The 19179-nt window shown below is 41.0% G+C and overlaps 1 protein-coding gene across 2 annotated transcripts in view; it reads left to right on the forward strand.

Annotated features, from left to right (window-relative positions):
* Nucleotides 1-19179, forward strand: part of DNAH5 (dynein axonemal heavy chain 5) — a 209694-nt gene that overhangs the window by 156567 nt on the left and 33948 nt on the right. For both annotated transcript variants that reach the window (XM_008689897.2, XM_008689898.2), the window contains exons 60-65: nt 2692-2871; nt 6224-6361; nt 9903-10038; nt 10614-10930; nt 11506-11661; nt 12562-12744. In XM_008689897.2, the coding sequence (XP_008688119.2) occupies nt 2692-2871; nt 6224-6361; nt 9903-10038; nt 10614-10930; nt 11506-11661; nt 12562-12744 (1110 nt within the window). The remainder of the gene's footprint in view (nt 1-2691; nt 2872-6223; nt 6362-9902; nt 10039-10613; nt 10931-11505; nt 11662-12561; nt 12745-19179) is intronic.

Below are 19179 nucleotides of genomic sequence, written 5' to 3' on the forward strand. Positions count from 1 at the left end.
TTCAATGTAGTTAACATACAGTGTATTATTAGTTTCAGCGGCAAAATGTAATGATTCTTCAGTTGCATTTAACACCCAGCTCATCACATCACATGCCCTCCTTAACACCCATCACCCAGTTACCCATCCCCCCACCCGCCTCCCCTCCAGCAGCCCTCAGTTTCTTCCCTAGAGTTAAGAGTCTCTTACGGTTTGCCTCTCTCTCTGTTTTCATCTTATTTTATTTCTCCTTCCCTTCCCCTATGTTCATGTGTTTTGTTTCTTATATTCTACATATGAATGAAATCATATGGTATTTGTCTTTCTCTGACTGACTTATTTCGCTTAGCATAATACCCTCTGGTTCCATCCACGTCATTGCAAATGGCAAGATTTCATTCTTTTTATGGCTGAGTGATATTCCATTGTATGTGTATACCACATCTTTATTCATTCATCTGTCACTGGAGATCTGGGCTCTTCCCATACCATATTTTGGCTATCCTGGACATTGCTGCTATAAATATCCAGGTGTAGGTGCCCCTTCAAATCACAATTTTTGTGTCCTTTGAATAAATACCTAGTAGTGCAATTGCTGGGTCATAGGGTAGTTCTATTTTTAACTTTTCGAGGAGCCTCCATACTGCTCTCCAGAGTGGCTGCACCAGTTTGCATTCCCACCAACAGTGTCAGAGGGTCCCCTTTTTCTGCATCCTCGCCAACATCTGTTGCTTCCTGAGTTGTTAATTTTAGCCATTCTGACTAAGTTGTTCTACATCTTAACTACTTCCTATTTTTCCTCTATTCTGATGGTTTGTGGTGGTGTCTTATTATTGTGGGTTTAGTTTGCATTTCCCTGGTAAGTAATGATGCTGAGAATCTTTCAGCAGTTTACGAGCCTCTTGGGAATTCTTTTGTTAAGTGCCTGTTTAGGTCTCTTGTCCATTAAATTTTTTTTTTAATGGGTAGAATTTCTTTCTATAAAACATGAGTAATTTGCAAATATCTTCTTCCACTTTCTGCCTTGGTTGTTCATTCTGTTAAAGGTGTCCTTTTTGATCCACAGACATTCTTGATTTTAATGTAGTCCAATTTATCACTATTTTCCTTAATCGTGCTTTCTGGGTTCTGTTTGGGAAATCTTTGCTCTGCCTCTGAGGCAGAATAAATGATTCTGTGGTTCCTTCTAGAAGTTTTATTTTTTTATGTTTCATATTTGGATCTTGACACAGCTACCTGGGAATACCCAAGTCACATGTACTTCCCAAGTAATGACTTTAGCACCTGTGAGACACCTTAACAGCAGTGAGCAGCTTAGGAAACTGGTGGCCACGCAGATCTGCCCCCAGATAATTAAAATATGGGGCTCTATGACGTCAGTGCCACCAAGAAGGAATAATAGGCTGTTTGAGTGGAGAGGTGGTGGCGATTAACTCTGAGTGCGTGTGGAATGGTGGTGGTGACAGAGGAGGCTTAAGTTTTCACAGAAAAATGTGACAATGGAATTGGACTTTACAGAGGATCCTGGCAGGTGACTTGAGGCTCCTGTATTATGTACCTGGTGGCAGGGGCCCCACTCTTGGAAGCTCTGTTGCCATTTGCCTTTTGTCACCACTGCCCTTCCATGGCTCCCAAATATTCTTCTGTCTTTTCTTCTGGCTTCACCAATTCTCAACTGTCATGAAAGAAACTTGTAGAGAGAAATGTCTAAATGAAAGTGTGGGTTCCCCCCTTCCTCTTGTACGTTCTGTGAAAGCTTTTTTTTTTTTTTTAATTTTTTTTTTAAAGATTTTGTTTATTTATTTGACAGAGACAGCCAGCGAGAGAGGGAACACAGCAGGGGAAGTGGGAGAGGAAGAAGCAGGCTCCCAGCAGAGGAGCCTGATGTGGGGCTCGATCCCAGAACGCTGGGATCACGCCCTGAGCTGAAGGCAGACGCTTAACGACTGCGCCACTCAGGCGCCCCTGTGAAAGCTTTTATGTAGGCGCTGCATTCCTGTCTACTTGGAGAAGATCTCATCCTCTTCTCTGAGAGGATCAAACACCTCTTGAGAAAGGTCCAGGTTCATTGGTTGGCCAGTCTTCTCTAGACACAAGAAAGTATTCGCAATCCACTTCTGCTACTGTTTTTCAATTTTATCCCATCAGAAGATAACAGTTCTCTCACATTCTGGATAATTTTATGATTAAAAATTAATTCATTGCCCTCAAGACATAATGTCCAGATGAGTTTAATAGAACCTCTCTTTAAATGTATTAAGCATCTAGTTGCTACTAAATGCTAAATAGGTTTTGTCCTTAGGCTGAGTATACCTGAGTGTATTTATTTTCCATTATTGATTTTATGGGCTTACAATTCACCTGTTTAGGATTAATGACATGAAAATGTTATTGCTTTGGAAATTTTAGTAACCATATTAGTATTCATCACCTAAATAATTTGCTCTTTTCCTGGATCCCACCACATTTATTGAGGATTGGTATCTCATGTTCACAAAAGCTAACATGTGCTCTGATTTCTTTGCTGTCACTGCTTACTCTGTTTTTGCTTTCAGGACGTTGGCCCAATATCCTGAAATATCCGCAAAATATGATGTCATTCATCCATCCATTCTTGGTTGTTCAATAATTTCAGTGGCATCATAAGCGTGATGTGAGTATGACTTCATGGAAAGAAGTATTTTGACTTCATTTTACTCTTTTCTTTCATAGCAATTCCCAAAAGACACAATCAATGAAGAAGTGATAGAATTTTTGAACCCTTACTTTGAAATGGCAGACTACAACATCGAAACTGCTAAACGCGTATGTGGGAACGTAGCTGGTCTTTGTTCCTGGACCAAAGCCATGGCTTCCTTCTTTTCTATCAACAGAGAAGTGTTGCCTCTGAAGGTGAGCCTCTAGGTAGCACCACATGGTACGTGCCTGTAAGGGCCCCTTGAGGTCAACTGGTCTTGTCTTTTCACAAAACACAGGAGCCTTTGGCCTCTGGTGCAGTCGTATTCAAGTCCATGCGGAGAGCAAGGGACAGAAAGGCCAAGCACAGGATGTTTCTCTTCTCTGTAACAACCACTCCAAGCAGAGTTGTACAAGCCTTTAAGCATGGACTCTCTACAAGGATGCAAGTCCACTGTGGGCTGCTGGGTGTTTTTCCTCCACAGTGTCAACTTGGAAAAAAAGAAACACAGAAAACTGTAGCATAGAATCCCCTGATAATGTCCGAGACCTCCTGCCAGGGACTCTTATGACTGAGGCAGGATCAGCACACAGCTGGTGGCTGATCTTGGTTGTAAGGTATGACATAGTACTCCCTCGCTCTTCTCCTTTGTCCCTCAGGAAAGAAATTGAATGTCATGTGTTCTTTAATGTAATTGGAGAGTCTGCCTGTTTCCCTTTGAGTAATTGCATTTCTAAGCTTCATAGGCACATCCTCCCCACCATCAGTGACAGTCTTCAGCAGGTGGAGAGGCAAATACATGCTTTGAAAATGGAATACCGATCACACATGTGGCCTGGTTGATTATTTTGCTTTTGTGTGAGTCTGATCTCTGTCAACCATCGGCTGAAATCCACTTAACGCTTATAAACTACCCGAGGAACTTATTAATCATGATGAAAGTAATCGAGAGTGGAAAGAAGGTAGGGATAGAGTTGCAAGTCCCATTTTATTTTCCAACTGTTCCCATACCAGGGTCATTTATTCAGTGGCTGAAGCTCCTTGGGGTCCTAAGGCAACTTACAAGAACAAAGACTCATTTGGTTTAGGGAATTTTAGAGCAAATGATTGATGCCATGCTGTCGATGTTATGAATTTTGGGACCATTGAAGACTCCAGCATAGCTCCAAAACGGGCATTCTGATATTGGCTGAATTATAACCACCCTCCCAAATGAAAAATACAGGGCGTCCTTTGCAAATTTTTCCAGTGAGTAAGCGTACAGTGTTTTTTAAGGGAATTACTGTTGAATTCATGATGGGTAGCTTGTATTTTGTTTTAATAATTTTAAATAAAATGAGCCGCAATCAGTACCAAATAATGGCCGTTCTGAACAAGGCTTCCGTGAGAACAAGGAAATCCCTTCCCCGTTCCAGAGCATTTAAGCCTCCACCCAGTCATATGACCATCTGGATCCTGCGGTAGGAAGTGAAGGGAACACCGTCAGAAGGGGGAATGTTTTAGTTGCTCCTAGAACCTCTGCTTTTCTTTCTGAGAAGTCAGTCTTGGAAGGGACCCCCTCACGTCTTATGAGCACCCAGCCCCTGGGAGCCTGGAGTACATCAGGTCCTTCTGAATGTTCTGTCATAAAAATAAGTGCAGTTGGAGAGAGCCTCTGTAGTCGCTGCTTAAGGAGAGGGTGAAGACGGCAGGAGTGCAGGTTATCACTGGGCAGCTCTGCTCCTGTACGAAGCACCATTGACCGAGGCCTCTAATTTCGCATGTTCCTGGAGGGGCTTCCCTGGCGAGCTCCTGCTTCGAGTGAGCACAGATTAAGGACACTCCTTACGCTCCAGCTAGAGTCTCCTCAACACCAAGCAGTGACGAGGACACTGAGGGGCTCTTCTCCTCATCCGGCAATCCCTCTCGACGGGCCAAGTGACGTCTAGTAGTGAATACACTTAAATACCAACTAATAGCAGTTTAGACTCCGGTCCAGTTAATTATAATGCGATTTCTCCTTGAAAACCATGAAAACCAGTAAATATCAGTCCACATAAACAGAATGTTTGCAACAGTACAGTCTTAAATACTAAACTTGGACAACAACATCTATTATTTATTGAATTCTTGTTGTATGCCAGGCACCAGCCGTGGTGTTTACATACGCTATCTTATTTAATCCACTCACACACATCCTAGGAGGTAGATTTTCAGCCTCTTCATGGGTAAACTGAAGCTCACTGAGTGTAAGGGATCTGCACGGTGTCCCACAGCCGCCTAGGTGAGCCCCTGGACTTTGGTTGGCAACTTTCAAGTGCTTCATTAAAAAAAATCTTTTTTTCTGAGTAAAATTATAGAAAATATTCGACATTTCTGGAGCTGTGATAGTTTGACATTAGTGTGTTGCTTTAGTGAGTTGTTGGGCATTGTTACTCGCTTGTTTTATGTTTAAGCCACAGCAACGGGTGCGGTTTAAAGCCGACCCGAGAAGAAAACGTCCCTAGAGTTGGATCCTTTATAAGTGTAGTTGTTAAGCCACGCTTTTGCCTGTCATTGGTCCTAGTAAGTTATGGAACTTCGACTTTCCCTTAAAGAATTATTTTGCCAAAATTTGGGAGCCTGAGGTTTTCAGACAGGAAAATAATTTATCTCAAAAAAAATTTTTCAAGATAATCTTTTCCTCTGAAACACCCCAGAGAGAATGCGGCCCTCATAGTGGATTATCCCCATTAAAGTCATTTTTAACATTGTAGAGACTTAAAAAGGAAAAAATTTGATTCCAAAAAATTGTTTAAAGCATCTAAATTCCTGTAAGCATGGACTGTTTTCTATATTTCGTCTTTTGCTATTATTGCTTTTGAATATGTCTTTTGAGTCAAATTTAGTAACTTCCTTAAAAACGAATATTTTTAATTATTCACAGCTCAAGGTACCACTTCTTTTATGGAGGGAAAACAATATAGGAAGACTACAAGAACAGTATCAGGATCACCACGACTTGCGAAATCTATATTTTACGTTCAGTGAATAATTACGTTCCATTCTTCATCTTGCTTTAACATCCTCATCAATAGTGATGAGTATTACTAGGCAGATGGTTTCCAATATTCAGTTTTTTCTTTTTCTACAATAATCTTACAGTCTTCTGTAATGGGTCTATGTGGATTTAACACTGCAGTGCTCTGATCTAAGGACCAGCAGACTCCGGCCCACAGGCCAAATCTAGCTCACAGCCTCTCTGTGTACGGCTTGTGAAATAAGAAGAGTTTTTACATTTTTAAATGGTTTTTAAATAAGTGCCTGAACAATAGCCTCGATTTTGCCCCTTGGCCCAAAATGTTTTAATTATTTACTATCTGGCACTTTATGGAAAAAATGTGCTGATTTCGAATGAATTATAATTTTCTGCTTATAAACATTTATATCAAGTCCACACTAATTTTTGGTCTTGACCTAAAGCAACTTGCAGAGACTCTAGGGGTAGAGTGGGGAACAGGTATGAGCTTTGCTGAGATCTCAGATGAAATGCTGGCTGTTTGGTTGGCTGCACATTATCCATCATTCACCTCGGTACGTCCTGTGCAGGCCAACTTGGTGGTACAGGAGAATCGCTACATCTTGGCCATGCAGGATCTGCAGAAGGCCCAGGCTGAGCTGGATGACAAGCAGAGAGAGCTCGACGTGGTGCAGACTGAGTATGAACAGGCCATGACTGAAAAGCAGGTAACTGTCCCCTGGTATGGGAGGGACTGTCATACACCAACATGGCTATTGTAAACCCTTCCTTTGCTCCTTTCTCTCCCCAAGGGTTTGGTTCCCAGCGGGGATTGACTTAATGTATATATATTACATAAACTGCACATCATCCCTCACTAAGGCCTGGAGTATGTTTCTAACACCAAGGACCTTGGTGAGAGGTCAGAATGGTCAGCCAAGATAGAAGTCAGTTCTGGAACATAAACGTTCTGAGTCTCCTTATTGATGGTGATGAAAACAGCCCTTTGTGGAGCACTTTCTGTTATATTTTTCAAATCATGTCTTCCCACTTTATCTCATTTAATCTTTGAAATAATCTTGTAAGGTAAGCAAGGAGGATATTTTTATTGTCATTTTGGAGAAAGGAGCTGAGGTCCAGAGGATGGCTCCTGGTCATAGGGCTGGACAGTCTGAACTAGACCTTGGCCTTCTGGTGTCCACTTCAGGCTTCTCTGCTGGACCCGTGTGACTGGCCACATGGTTGTGTCTGATGACAATGAGTGTCTATGGTCTTCTCAACCTAGTCTGCAAAATAGCAGCCGTAGAACCTTTCAGAATCTGGGTTCATACATTTCTGATCCACTGGGCAATAGGTTCTTTATCTCATTTATACTAATTCCAGCTGCTGGGGCCTCTTTCCTTCTGGAAATCCAGGCAGGTGTAACACACACCTCATGCAGCTTAAGCTTCAGAGCTCCTCATGTGCACAGGCTCCTAGGTGCTGGGGTTCCTCGGTGTTTTTGGGGGGAGGGACACCAGGTTATGATTGGCAGCCATTCACATATAAGCATTCAGATAAAATATCTAGAAATCTCAGAGGAAAGGTACCTGAGTTTCTAAGACACCAGGACTTTGTAGTGATTTTTTTCCCCTCTCAATCTAAATACATGTTCACTCGGGTGTTCTGTATTTGAAAATCTCTAATGATTTTCTTGAAGTGGACCCCATAGACTATGTCAGCTTCTGGCCCCACAAAATCCGATCTGCCTCTGGTAAATCCAGTGTTTGGTGAATAAGAGAGAGATTCCCTCTGTTCTTCCCTTGATGATTTCATGAAGCTTCCTTCTGCGTGTTCTCAGTCTTCGCTGGTCAGGATTGAGGTTCCCGCTGACAGTCCCGTCTCGTGTGGGCGTCCCAACAAGGGAATTTAGATGAACACTTCAGTTTTACTATGCGCAGAATGTGTGATGCTTCCGCTCCTGAAAGCAAAAGAAAAGCCGTTTAGAAATTTTGGAGAAGTAATTGTACAATACCTATTTGGGTTTGTTAATTATGCTCTTTGGGATTCACTTATCATCACATAAAAAGAAAATCAGTTTTGCAATTTGGAAGAGTCTACTTTAGAAACTATGGGGAAGGTTGATAATTATTTACCACGGGGGACACTCACTTCTATTTGGAGGTGCTACTGAATAGACTAGAAATATTTTAGGCCCCATGTTGTTACGTTTCAGTTGTAACATTTTTGCATTAGTTCATTCAGTATGCTTTTTTGGTTTTGAGCATCTCCTGCTTGTTAGGACCATACGAGAAGTGCTACTGTTAAGGTATGGCTCTGACTTTAAAACTTGTTTCAACAAATGTCAAGTTTTTTAAATTAAAAAACACAAAATCTGTCTGTGAGTCCACCTGCCTCCCACATGCTGGAGTGAACCTGACCTTTGGTCACTCCGTGGCTCCTTCCGCCTCCATGAGCTCCATGTGAGTCCAGGGGGCTTAGGGACTTACGGAATTCCAGGTGGGGGGAAGGGCCTTGAATCCACAGTTCGTCACGGTCGGACCCATAACCATGCTGTCTGCTGAAGGAGTGTGTGCCCTGCTTCTCTCTACACAGGGCAGTGCTTTGTGGGGGCCGCTTCCCTGGCTTTCTGGACAGCTAGTTACCCTCCGGGAGCACCAACACAGAGTGCGCCTGGGCCCTGCCTGAGGAATGCAGGGAACCCACTCACTGCCCCAACTGGGCTCGGAGCGAAGAGCTGCGTTTGGCTCCTGTACTCTCGGAGGTCTGCTCCTCTCCCTTCCCGCTATTCTCATCCCCTAAAGGAGCCTGGGCTCCCAGAAAAAAATTTTAAAAAGCCAGAGACGGGGGCCCTGGCCATTTTCTTATTTGGCCAGTTGGGAGTGGGGATGGGGAATTTCGGGAAGACAACTTAATCCTAAAAATATCCTTTACATGAAAGTTTCGTTTCAAAGGTAGACAGACATAAATGATTTGTAGGATCATACTTCCCAGCTGGCATCTTTCTTCTTGGGGAGAAACTAACAAATAAATATGGGCAATATGGATGTGGGGCTACACCTCAGCTGGGCTTTCAGATCTCCTGCATTAACTCTCGGGGAAAGGAAAATAGAGTAGAATAGAGTCCCAGAAAACAAACTAGAATAAATATCTTGCTTTTGAAAAACACTCTATTGTGTTATTATTACAAAAGCAACTTGTGCTCCTTATGGAGAATACACATAGAGAATCCTGGAAATGAACACTAAAAATATTTGCTCTTTTTCATTTCCTATCTGAGCATATTCCTTGATTTACATATATTTAAAAATATATGTAAAATATAACATTTGATTATATAACATAATTCAATACATACTCTATAAATTGCATTTTTAACTTAGTAATATATCATGAATATTTTCTTGGTTATTAAGATTTTCATAAGATAATTTTTAATGGCTTCAGAGTATTCTTATTCACGGGTACACCATAATTTTTAAAAATATTTCTCTATTATTGCACATTTAGCATATATAACATAATTATATATTATGTGTAACATATACATATGTTATAAGTGAACTTCCAGGGACTGGCCCTATAGCTAAGTCTTTATTTGTCCCCACTATTATTTCATACATATATGTTTTTATAAGTAGAATTAGCAGTTGTCTTAAGGAGAAAGAGGGCCATTTGTTTTTAAGAATGGAGCATTGAGTGGCAACAGCATGTGGAAGTCTGGTTCAGGGTCTGACACACAGAGAACCGAAGAGGGACCTGCTGAGTCAGGTGTCGCTGGGATCTGCGAGCGAGCCTCAGAACAGCACAGTCCAAAGATAATCTGAAGTTTCACCCAAAGTCAAAGGAGATGTGGACTTAAATCAAGCAATAATGATGCTAGAACTTTAACAGGAGAAATAGTCCTGATTTTCAAGTAGGGATATGTATTGTTTTACTTTTTTGGTGCTATATATTACTAAGTATGCTCGTATTTTATCTCTATTTTTCTTTATAGGGAAGTCATAAATGACACAAATTTCTATTATCTCCTAGTTATTACCACCCAGGAAGAGTCTGACCTGCGGGTTCAGGACCCCATGTGAAGGTTTAAGAGATGGGCTTTGGCTAACACAGGCACACAGGAATTGAATCTTATGCTTCCTATGAGATAAATGGCTCACAGGTCTCAGGAGGGCAGATCATATATAATGGCTTAAAATTATATTCTTGAGCCAGAGGCTATATTTTCCTGAACGCAAGTTTTCTTCCGATTCTGGCCTTTTTTAGACCTTGCTTGAAGATGCGGAGCGCTGCAGACGAAAGATGCAGACCGCCTCCACGCTGATCGGTGGCTTGGCGGGAGAAAAAGAAAGATGGACAGAACAGAGTAAAGAGTTTGCTGCACAAACAAAAAGACTCGTAGGTATGTAAATTCCTGTGTTAATCAGATTATGTGTTGACTATGTTAGGGTGTTAGCAAACTGAAACTTTGATCAGAATACAAAGCAACCCTCTAGTACGTCGAATTCTTGTGCGTGTGTGTGTGTGTGTGTGTGTGTGTCCAGAGATTTCAGAAGGAGGAATATTGGTCTGGCATCTATGCAGCCCTTATTAGGTGTAATAATGACCTTCAAACCTCTTTATTAGGTCACTTTTGAATTCTCCTCTGAGCGAATGGTTGTATTGATCAAGGTCACTTGGGTTGGAGGCTCTGTCTTCTCAGATTTTGTGTCTCTTAAGCACCAAAGTCATACTCTCACATCCAACAAGCATCAAAATAACCTAGTTGTTGACGACTAGCGGGTATTACTTGGTGGACCATTTGGACCCTGTTTAACAATGATCTGCTTATTCACCAAGACACAGCAACACGGGGTTATGGTTTGGTTTCTGGAAGTTAGTTTAAAAGAGTGGTTGCCTTTAAGAAATGTTTAATATTCTGCACGATTAGAAGGCTGATTATCAAGTATTTCAGTGGTGTTTTGTTTTCTGTTTTAGGGGATGTGTTGTTGGCTACAGCTTTTCTATCTTATTCTGGTCCATTTAACCAAGAGTTTCGCAATCTGTTGCTAAATGACTGGCAGAAGGAAATGAAAGCCCGGGAAATCCCATTTGGAGACAATCTAGATCTCAATGAGATGTTGATTGATGCCCCCACTGTTAGTGAATGGAACCTCCAAGGTCTGCCAAATGATGACCTATCCATTCAGAATGGCATCATTGTCACAAAGGCATCTCGCTATCCTTTGCTAATTGATCCACAGACTCAAGGGAAGATGTGGATTAAAAATAAAGAAAGCCAGAATGAACTCCAGGTAATTTGTGTTTGAGTATATTTATATTACTGGTCAAGTTTTATTGCCCCAGATGAACAAGAGTCTGAGAATAAAGAAATACTCAAAAATAGCAGAGATTGTAATCCTAGATAGAGCAGTAACAGATGCAAGCCTAAACTCTAATATTAAAATCTTTTCTAAAAATTGCATTTGTGTTTGTATGGACCTCTACTAATGCCATCTTTCGAAGGTTTCAGATTCTCCTCTATTAGAGCCTACATCCCTCCTTGATGAACAGAGCAGGGTGGAGTTGTATATACTAAGTGTATAGCACTCTACCAGGACTTTTCATGATTATTCCATTTTTATTTGTCACAAAAGTGGTGGTGATGAGAAGATAGGTTGCACTGAGAAATGACAGTTTGCTAAGGAAAAGGGTGGAAACAGTTTAAGCTTTCTGTACAGTCTCACCAAGTGTGGGTTCCAGATCACGTTCTCTAAAGATCTCTGTATTTGTGTCCCGTGATGGAATGCTCAGGCACCATTTAATGTCCGTTATCTCTGTGCATGGCATCGTGATATTGTCAACAGCAACCTTTGGATCTTGTTTCTAGATCACATCTCTAAATCACAAGTACTTCAGAAACCATCTGGAGGACAGTCTTTCTCTTGGAAGGCCCTTGCTTATTGAAGATGTTGGGGAGGAGCTAGACCCAGCACTGGATAATGTTTTGGAGAGAAACTTCATTAAGACTGGGTCTACCTTTAAGGTAGGTTAAACCTATTGATAACGTGCGGAACCATTACCACGAGGCCAGGTAAATGTGACATAGATGACATTTTCTCAATAGGCAGCAACTGAAATCTGAGTCAGTGGCAAGAGGTATTTTCTTTCTCTTCTACACTTCCTGAGTTGGGATTAAAGTTTTCAAGAGCAGTTCTTTTACAAATATCTACTTCTTTTGTGTGATGGAGTCTGACTCCATTTTGATGGGTGACTGTAGACATTTTTCAAAACCCATCATGACCCTCCCCAGTTCTGTCCCAAATCTGGGCAAGCTGATAAAAAACCCTAGGGCTCTCTCCGTTGACATTTGTGGGAAAGTCAAACCATGCAATCCTCTGTTCATGCCCTGTGTGGGAACCTTTATCCCAGCCCTACCCCCTAATCAACATAACACTCTAAAACAGCTGCTTTTCCCTGCTCTCTCAATCAATTTTTGGGACCTGGTTGGGGGCCTACTTTAATCTCCCCAGAAATCTCATTATGTGAGTAATAAACCTTTTCATGCCCTTTTGGTGCATGTGTGATGTCATCAGTCTTGACCTCTGAACCAAATTTTGCATGGGTAATCCATCTCACGTCTGTGGTATCATTGTACCAATTTTGGTGCTGAATTCTACATTTATGGTATATACTGGCATACATTGAACTTCCTCCTTCCTTCCCTCCCTCCCTTCCCCTTCCCTCCCTTTCTTCCTCCCACCCACCTTCCTTCCTTTCATCCTAGTGGTTGAAGCCCTGTGAATGCCTAATGACCACTTCTTTTTCAGTATACAATGATCTCCAGTTATATAATTATTTAAAGCAATTCTTGATCCTGTGCAAAAAAGGGCACAGTAAGGTGTATGTCTGTTTTATTGCTTTTGATTTTATTTTTATAATAAAGGTGAAAGTTGGTGACAAGGAAGTAGATGTGATGGATGGCTTCCGACTCTACGTCACCACCAAACTGCCCAATCCAGCCTACACCCCTGAAATAAGTGCTCGGACCTCTATCATTGACTTCACTGTCACCATGAAAGGTCTGGAAGATCAGTTACTGGGGAGAGTCATCCTCACAGAGAAGCAGGTGAGTGAAGTGTGACCACCTCCTTGTCGGCATTGTGTTGCGATTCTTTCATTGATGAAAATAATAGCAAAAAAGCTGTAATAAGATTGAGGTTCTCCTTTTTATTCCTGCATTTTTTTTCCATTATTCATTCCCAGGTGTCTTGGGTAATTACTAATTAGTCTCTCTGTTTCATCTGTTCTCATAAATCACACATATCCATTGATTTTGTGTAGATTAATGACGTAACTGTGAGAATATCAGTCTCATGCTCAGCATCATTATTCTGGTCTTATATTGCTTCATTTTTCTGAAGAGTTTGCACGATCGTGAGTTCTGTTCACGTGTGGACTTTCAGGTTTCTAGGATACAGCTAGGTTTTTCTTTCATATCAATTCATTATTATGCTTTTAGAATATAAAATTAAAACTAGTGGCTTCAAACCACTGAGATTAAAACCAGCTAACAGACAACACTCTCAGTCCTTATTTGTTGCCTACAAGAGCTCTATGTATGTTGTGACAAGACAGACATCCTTGGCTCTGGAACTTCACTGAGCACCTTTTGGAGGCTGCTGGCGTAGTTATGTTATCTGTTTTCTCTACTTCTATTTGGTGGAATAACTTAATGATCAATAAAAAATAGCCAATAATTTGTAACCTCCTTGTTTTGAGTCAGCGTTTTCTCTAGGGAACATGTGAGTCTTAAAGAGGTCCAGAGGGTTTTAATAGGATTGTTTTGGTAGAACTGCATGAACTCTCAGAGCTGCTATTGATTTTCTCCAGATTCAGTAGCAATGAGGAGTCTAGTTTATTTTATTCCCCCTTTACACTGACCTCAAGATTTATTTAGGTTAAAAGTATTGGTAAAATCTTTGGAATCCTTCCTTCCCATTATTTTGAAAAAAAAATTTTTTTTTGTATTTCATGCTTAGTCTTCTGAGTCCTTCCATATGTTTATGTGTTGCTTCTTCACTGCCTCTTCCCCTCTCTCCTTTCCTTTTCTATGAATAGTCTCTTTTTATATTTTAGTTTATAGTGCATGAATCATAGAGTCCTATGGTTGGAAGTTGCATCAAGAGCATTAAATCTGACTTTGTAGATTCTTGTAGTTAGTGACCTTGGAATGGCAGGAACTGAGGCCAGAGTTCCTACCACAGACTAGCTATCGAAGTAATTACAGCCTTCAGAATACGTGCTTGTTAATTTTGAGAGGCTGAGTCGAGGTGGCTGAGGAAGCCTATAGCGCTGCCATATCCTTACTTCAGGAAGGACGGGGATTCTTGATCCACAGCATGCAGTGTCAAGCAGGGAATCCCCAAGAGTCTTTGGGGCAGCGGCCATTACCCAGATGTTAGGCTCTGCTTTCACCTGCGGTGTTGGCTTTGGGGAGATGAGGGGCCCTGATGGCAGTTTGAATCATATCCTTATCTTGGGTTTTCTCACATTCAGCTGAGATGAATATAGTTTCCTTGGAAGAAATAATTTGGTCTGACAGATTTTGTTTGCAACAAAACAGCTCTTAGCACTGGAGCCGTAATTCTTAGAACAGAAGTTTAAGATGAAGCGAGGAGCATTTTAAGCTCCTTCCAAAACACATTGAACAGCCCTGAAAAGCCAATATGGATCCCAGGCTGGGCTTTTTCTTACTCCCTGGAAAAGTACCTTGAGTGTCTTGAGAGAATTATTCCTTTACTGTTGTCTCATGATCAGAATCCATTCTGGGCTCACAGTAGATAATTCTTAGAAAAAGTATGACCATAAGAATGGGACCCTCACTCTATTATAATATTAGAGGGCCCTCTTACCCTGAACCACATGGTTATACAACATGTAACCTGTATTTTCTTTCGTCTAATGTAAGGTCTCATGCAAGAAGTGAGCTACTGGACTTAATTTTGAAGGGTTTTCAGTAGTATTTCCTGCAAGCAGCATTTTTTTTTCTTTTTTTGGTAGCATCTCGTCTTCCAACCCCACTCCTGAATTTGCTCACGTTGCTGAATCATCTCAGCCAGGGTGGTGGCAAGTGGGTCTGAGTTGATCTCTTGTGCTTTCTGGAAATTGAGTAACTCATTTGAAAAGAGCCTACAGATTCAAAAAGTGTTCCTTTGATTTGTGACAATGCAGGCTTTCTGGCTATGATCTCTTCTTAGGTGATTATTATGTATACTCCATCAGTATAAAATGCTGTCGAGCCAAGGGTGGGTATTGGAAGCAGGGAAGACCCCACCAGTAAGAAGCTGGTCTTGGAAAGCATCTAAGAAATTTCCTTACACATGGAACTGAAACAAAGTGTGGGTTCTCTACAGTCAGGATGAATTCAACCTTCACTGGTCTGTCGGTTCTTCTTGTGAAAGGTGGCTTGAAACAGTAACTTATGATGCCAGGGAAAGGCCATTCTTCTTTAAATCCATAAATTCACCAGCTGTCCAGTGTCTTGGAGATACTGGCAGTGAGGAACCTTGTTAACACACGGGATCTGGTCTTGTCAACGCTCAGCTCTACATCCTGCTGGCCCCTTAGGTTTGTTTGCTTTTGGAAACAAATGCAAACGTCAGAGAATAGGAATGCAGGGAAGGCAGATTTTTAATGATTTTACATTTCCTGTGTGCTCCAAAGGAGTCATTTTAAATGTGTGAACTGTTCAAGGTCACATCAAGGCCATATTCAGTTGTTGACCTGATGTACCTGTGAGTAGATACAGGCAGCCTACTATTGTCACCGGAAGGTGAGGTATCAAGCCCATTTTAAACAGGCAGCAAACCAGGAGTTCCCCAGCAACTAACCTTTAAAAAACAAACAAACAAACAAACAAATTTCTTAGGTTCACTCTTACCTTGATCCCAGAGAACAAGACAGAAAGCTATATACTACTAGGACAAATAAAAAAAAAAAAACCTCAAAGAGAGCTATATACTATTAGGACAAAAATACTAATCTAGGTTTACAGCCTCTTGGCCACACAACACAAGAACTCAGGGGTGACCTTGTTCAAAATCCCAGATGACTAAACAGGTATGTGATTTCCTTCGGAGATAGAAATAGCCAGACTCTGTGGAAATACCCAAACTTGGTGGAACCTCCCAAACTCGGTGGAACTGACAGGAGAAATAGTTTAATGAAGACCCTTAAACAGATTGTCATTATCACCAGCTCACTGGTACAGAGAAAAAATAAATCAGAATTCTCTTGTTTAATCTTTCTTTCTTTCTTTTTTTTTTTTAAAGATTTTATTTATTTATTCGACAGAGATAGAGACAGCCAGCGAGAGAGGGAACACAAGCAGGGGAGTGGGAGAGAAAGAAGCAGGCTCATAGCGGAGGAGCCTGATGTGGGGCTCGATCCCATAACGCCGGGATCACGCCCTGAGCTGAAGGCAGACGCTTAACTGCTGTGCCACCCAGGTGCCCCTTGTTTAATCTTTCTATTTTAATTACCAGTGTAAGGTATAGAAGAGAAGGAACCTTTGGGAATGAAAGCCTGGGTGATCCTTTCAAACTGAGAACTCTGAAAGGCTGTCACCTGTTTCCTTTTGCTGATTTCAAAACCGTGGTTACAGATGTGGTTTAGATACACAAATAATTTTAGTTGTCATTTGCACCTGTGTTGAGCCACTTAATTTTTGATCATTTAATTAATAAATAGTGTGATTCCTGAAATTGTCCTGAATCACTACTGTACTGCCTTACTCACTTTGGGGATACTTTTCATATTACCACCATTTATATAAAAAATTTACAAGGCAGCCTTAGTAAATAGAATACATAGCACAAATGTTTATGTGTGTGTTCGTGTGTGTGTGTGTGTAGAGATAATCCCTTTGGGAAAATGCTTATAGGCAAAATGATTTTGATTTATTTTGCTCCTTATTATTAATTTCAAAAAGAACTATCCTCTTATAGATTGGGGGACCTAAAGTCATAGTTCAACAGAACCATGTTTAAAATCAGCCATACAAATGAGCATAGGCCTAAAACCTTATCCCCAAATAGGTTTTCCATTTTAAAATCCTGAATGAAAAGCAAGTAGCAGGGGTGCATGGGTGGCTCATTTGGTCAAGCATCTGTCTTCCGCTCAAGCTGTGATCCCAGGATCCTAGGACCAAGCCCCGAGCCCTGCTTGGGCCTTCCTGCTCATTGGAGAATCAGCTTCTCCTTCTCCCTTTGCTCTTCCCTTCTGTTCCTCCCTTCTTCTTCCCCTCTGCTCGTGCTGTCTCTCTCAAGTAAAAAAGAAAAGCAAATAGCAGTTCTGTTGTCCTTCAGAGATAACTTTTCCCCATAACTCTTGTCCCATTGTAGTGTTTGGCTACTTACCTGTTATTTAGTACACAGATTGCTTTCATAATTTCAAGTTGCTTTAAATTGTACTGTTTACTTTAGGGGATATTATTATTTTTTAAAGATTTATTTGTTTATTTGAGAGAGAGAGAATGAGAGGGGGAAGGGTCAGTAGAGAGCCCACTGCGAGACTCCATCCTGGGATTCCAGGATCATGACCTGGGCTGAAGGCAGTTGCTTAACCACCTGAACCACCCAGGCGCCCTAGGGGATATTATTTTATTAATTTTAAACTTTGGGGGAAAGGTACTTCTTAGCCTCATTTTAATCCTTTAGGAATATAAGCAGTTACTTTAATTGACAAATTTATTGGTGTTTACAATGATATTAAATTGACTACAACCATCTCAATAATGTTCAAGCTTTTACTTGCTATTTTTAAAATCAGGAATTGGATAATTTGTCCATTTGTACATATTATACTAACTGTTTATTTTGTGAATAACAGTTTTCGTAAGTAACCTGGGGTGTGATTTTAATACTGATTCTATAGTTCTCAAGTGGCGATGAGATTGACAGTGTAGGTTGCAATAAGTCTTGTAAACTACGTTGAGAATTTTGGACCTTTCAAAATACCTGAGGGAGATCCCTGAATGTCTAGGAGCAGGAAAGGGGGTGATGACAGAGAAGAGGGTCAGCGGGGAGACCAGTTCTGGTTAGAGTAGTCCATGAGGAATAACTAAAACCTAAACCAGGGCCATGGCTATGGATTTGGAAGACATGGATGGAGGAAAAATTATTGTGCTGGAAGAATCCGTAAGACTTGGTGCAGGTTTGGGGTTTGACAGCCCATGCTCTCGTCTCAGCAGACACGACAGCATACATCCTTAGCCTAAGTACAAGATTAGAGAGTTCTCTTTTATCCCTTTTCAGCCACTTTATTAGGCTTTTGTAGTGATATGTGAAATTCTAAAGTATGATTTACTTTGTGCCAACCAATAATTTTATTTTTCAAACTGCTTATTTTCCCAATAAGAATTACAATGTTTCTGAAAAATCCATGCTTGGAATGAATCAAAGGAGGGGAGAAAAGGGAGAGCGACATATTTTGAGCAGTTATCATGATTGAGTTACTGTTGTAGCTGCTTTACTAGTTATATCCTGACAGTCATTCTCTGAGCTGTTTTTATATCCATCTCACAGATGAGAAAACCGAGGCTCCTAGAGTTATAGAGCATGGCCAACACCACACAGCTGATAGATCCCGGGGCTGTGATTCAAACACATGTCTTCCTGATGTCAAAACCATCATTCTCCCCCCAGCTCTACATTCCTTCCCTTACCTGTCTGCTTCAGGTGAGGATTTTTAGACCACTCAGCTTTAGGAACTCAGGCATGATAGTGATGGTGGGCAAAATGTGGGAATATGGTAATAAAAAATATTTGAATTTTTCCCTTTATTACATTATTTCTTAGTATAACCGTAATTTAAGTTCTGTTTTTTTTTGTTTTTTGTTTTTTTCTGTAGCTGCTTATGGAGAGGAATTTTGCAGGTGTCTTAAATGTCACTTTCCGTTCTAAATTTTTTTTCTTACGTTTTCTCAAATTTGAGATTCTTATCTAGTAAATAAATGAATGAAAATAACCACTAAGGAAGCTTTTCAATGTAACCCAATAAAAGGAAGCAAAGGAGATAAAGGCAGGTTTTGCTGGCGTTGCTATGTCTCCAAAACTTAAGCAAGTTCTCAGATTTTGCTCAGAGACCGGTACGGATCTACCCACGGTAACTGTTCAGTCAGTGGCGATTAACTGGCTAGAACATAAAGCAGTGGCCACTGGCCTTTGTTCTTTGTCTTCATGCAGTTTCATTACTACCACCTTTGTTTTAATCCTTGGTTTTTAGTTACAGGGTAAGACTTTTCTCCCAGCCTGTGGGTTTTGTGCTGCCTTTGGCTTGTTCTGTGTCATGGCCTTTCCCTCTTTCCCTACCCTCACCAGTCCCATCTTTTTTTCCTTCTGTTCCACGGACTCTCCTTCTCTAAACCACCATGAGGAAGAAGTAACCAATAAGGATAATAACCTTCCAAAACCATTCTGTCTCCAGCTATCTATAAAGATCCTTCAGGAAAGAACTAGAACTTCCCTTCTCTTGGAGAGAATAGCACCTTTTCAGGCCAGGA

The sequence above is a fragment of the Ursus maritimus genome, unplaced genomic scaffold (assembly GCF_017311325.1).
Source record: "Ursus maritimus isolate PB19 unplaced genomic scaffold, ASM1731132v1 scaffold_15, whole genome shotgun sequence".
Classification (NCBI taxonomy): domain Eukaryota; kingdom Metazoa; phylum Chordata; class Mammalia; order Carnivora; family Ursidae; genus Ursus; species Ursus maritimus.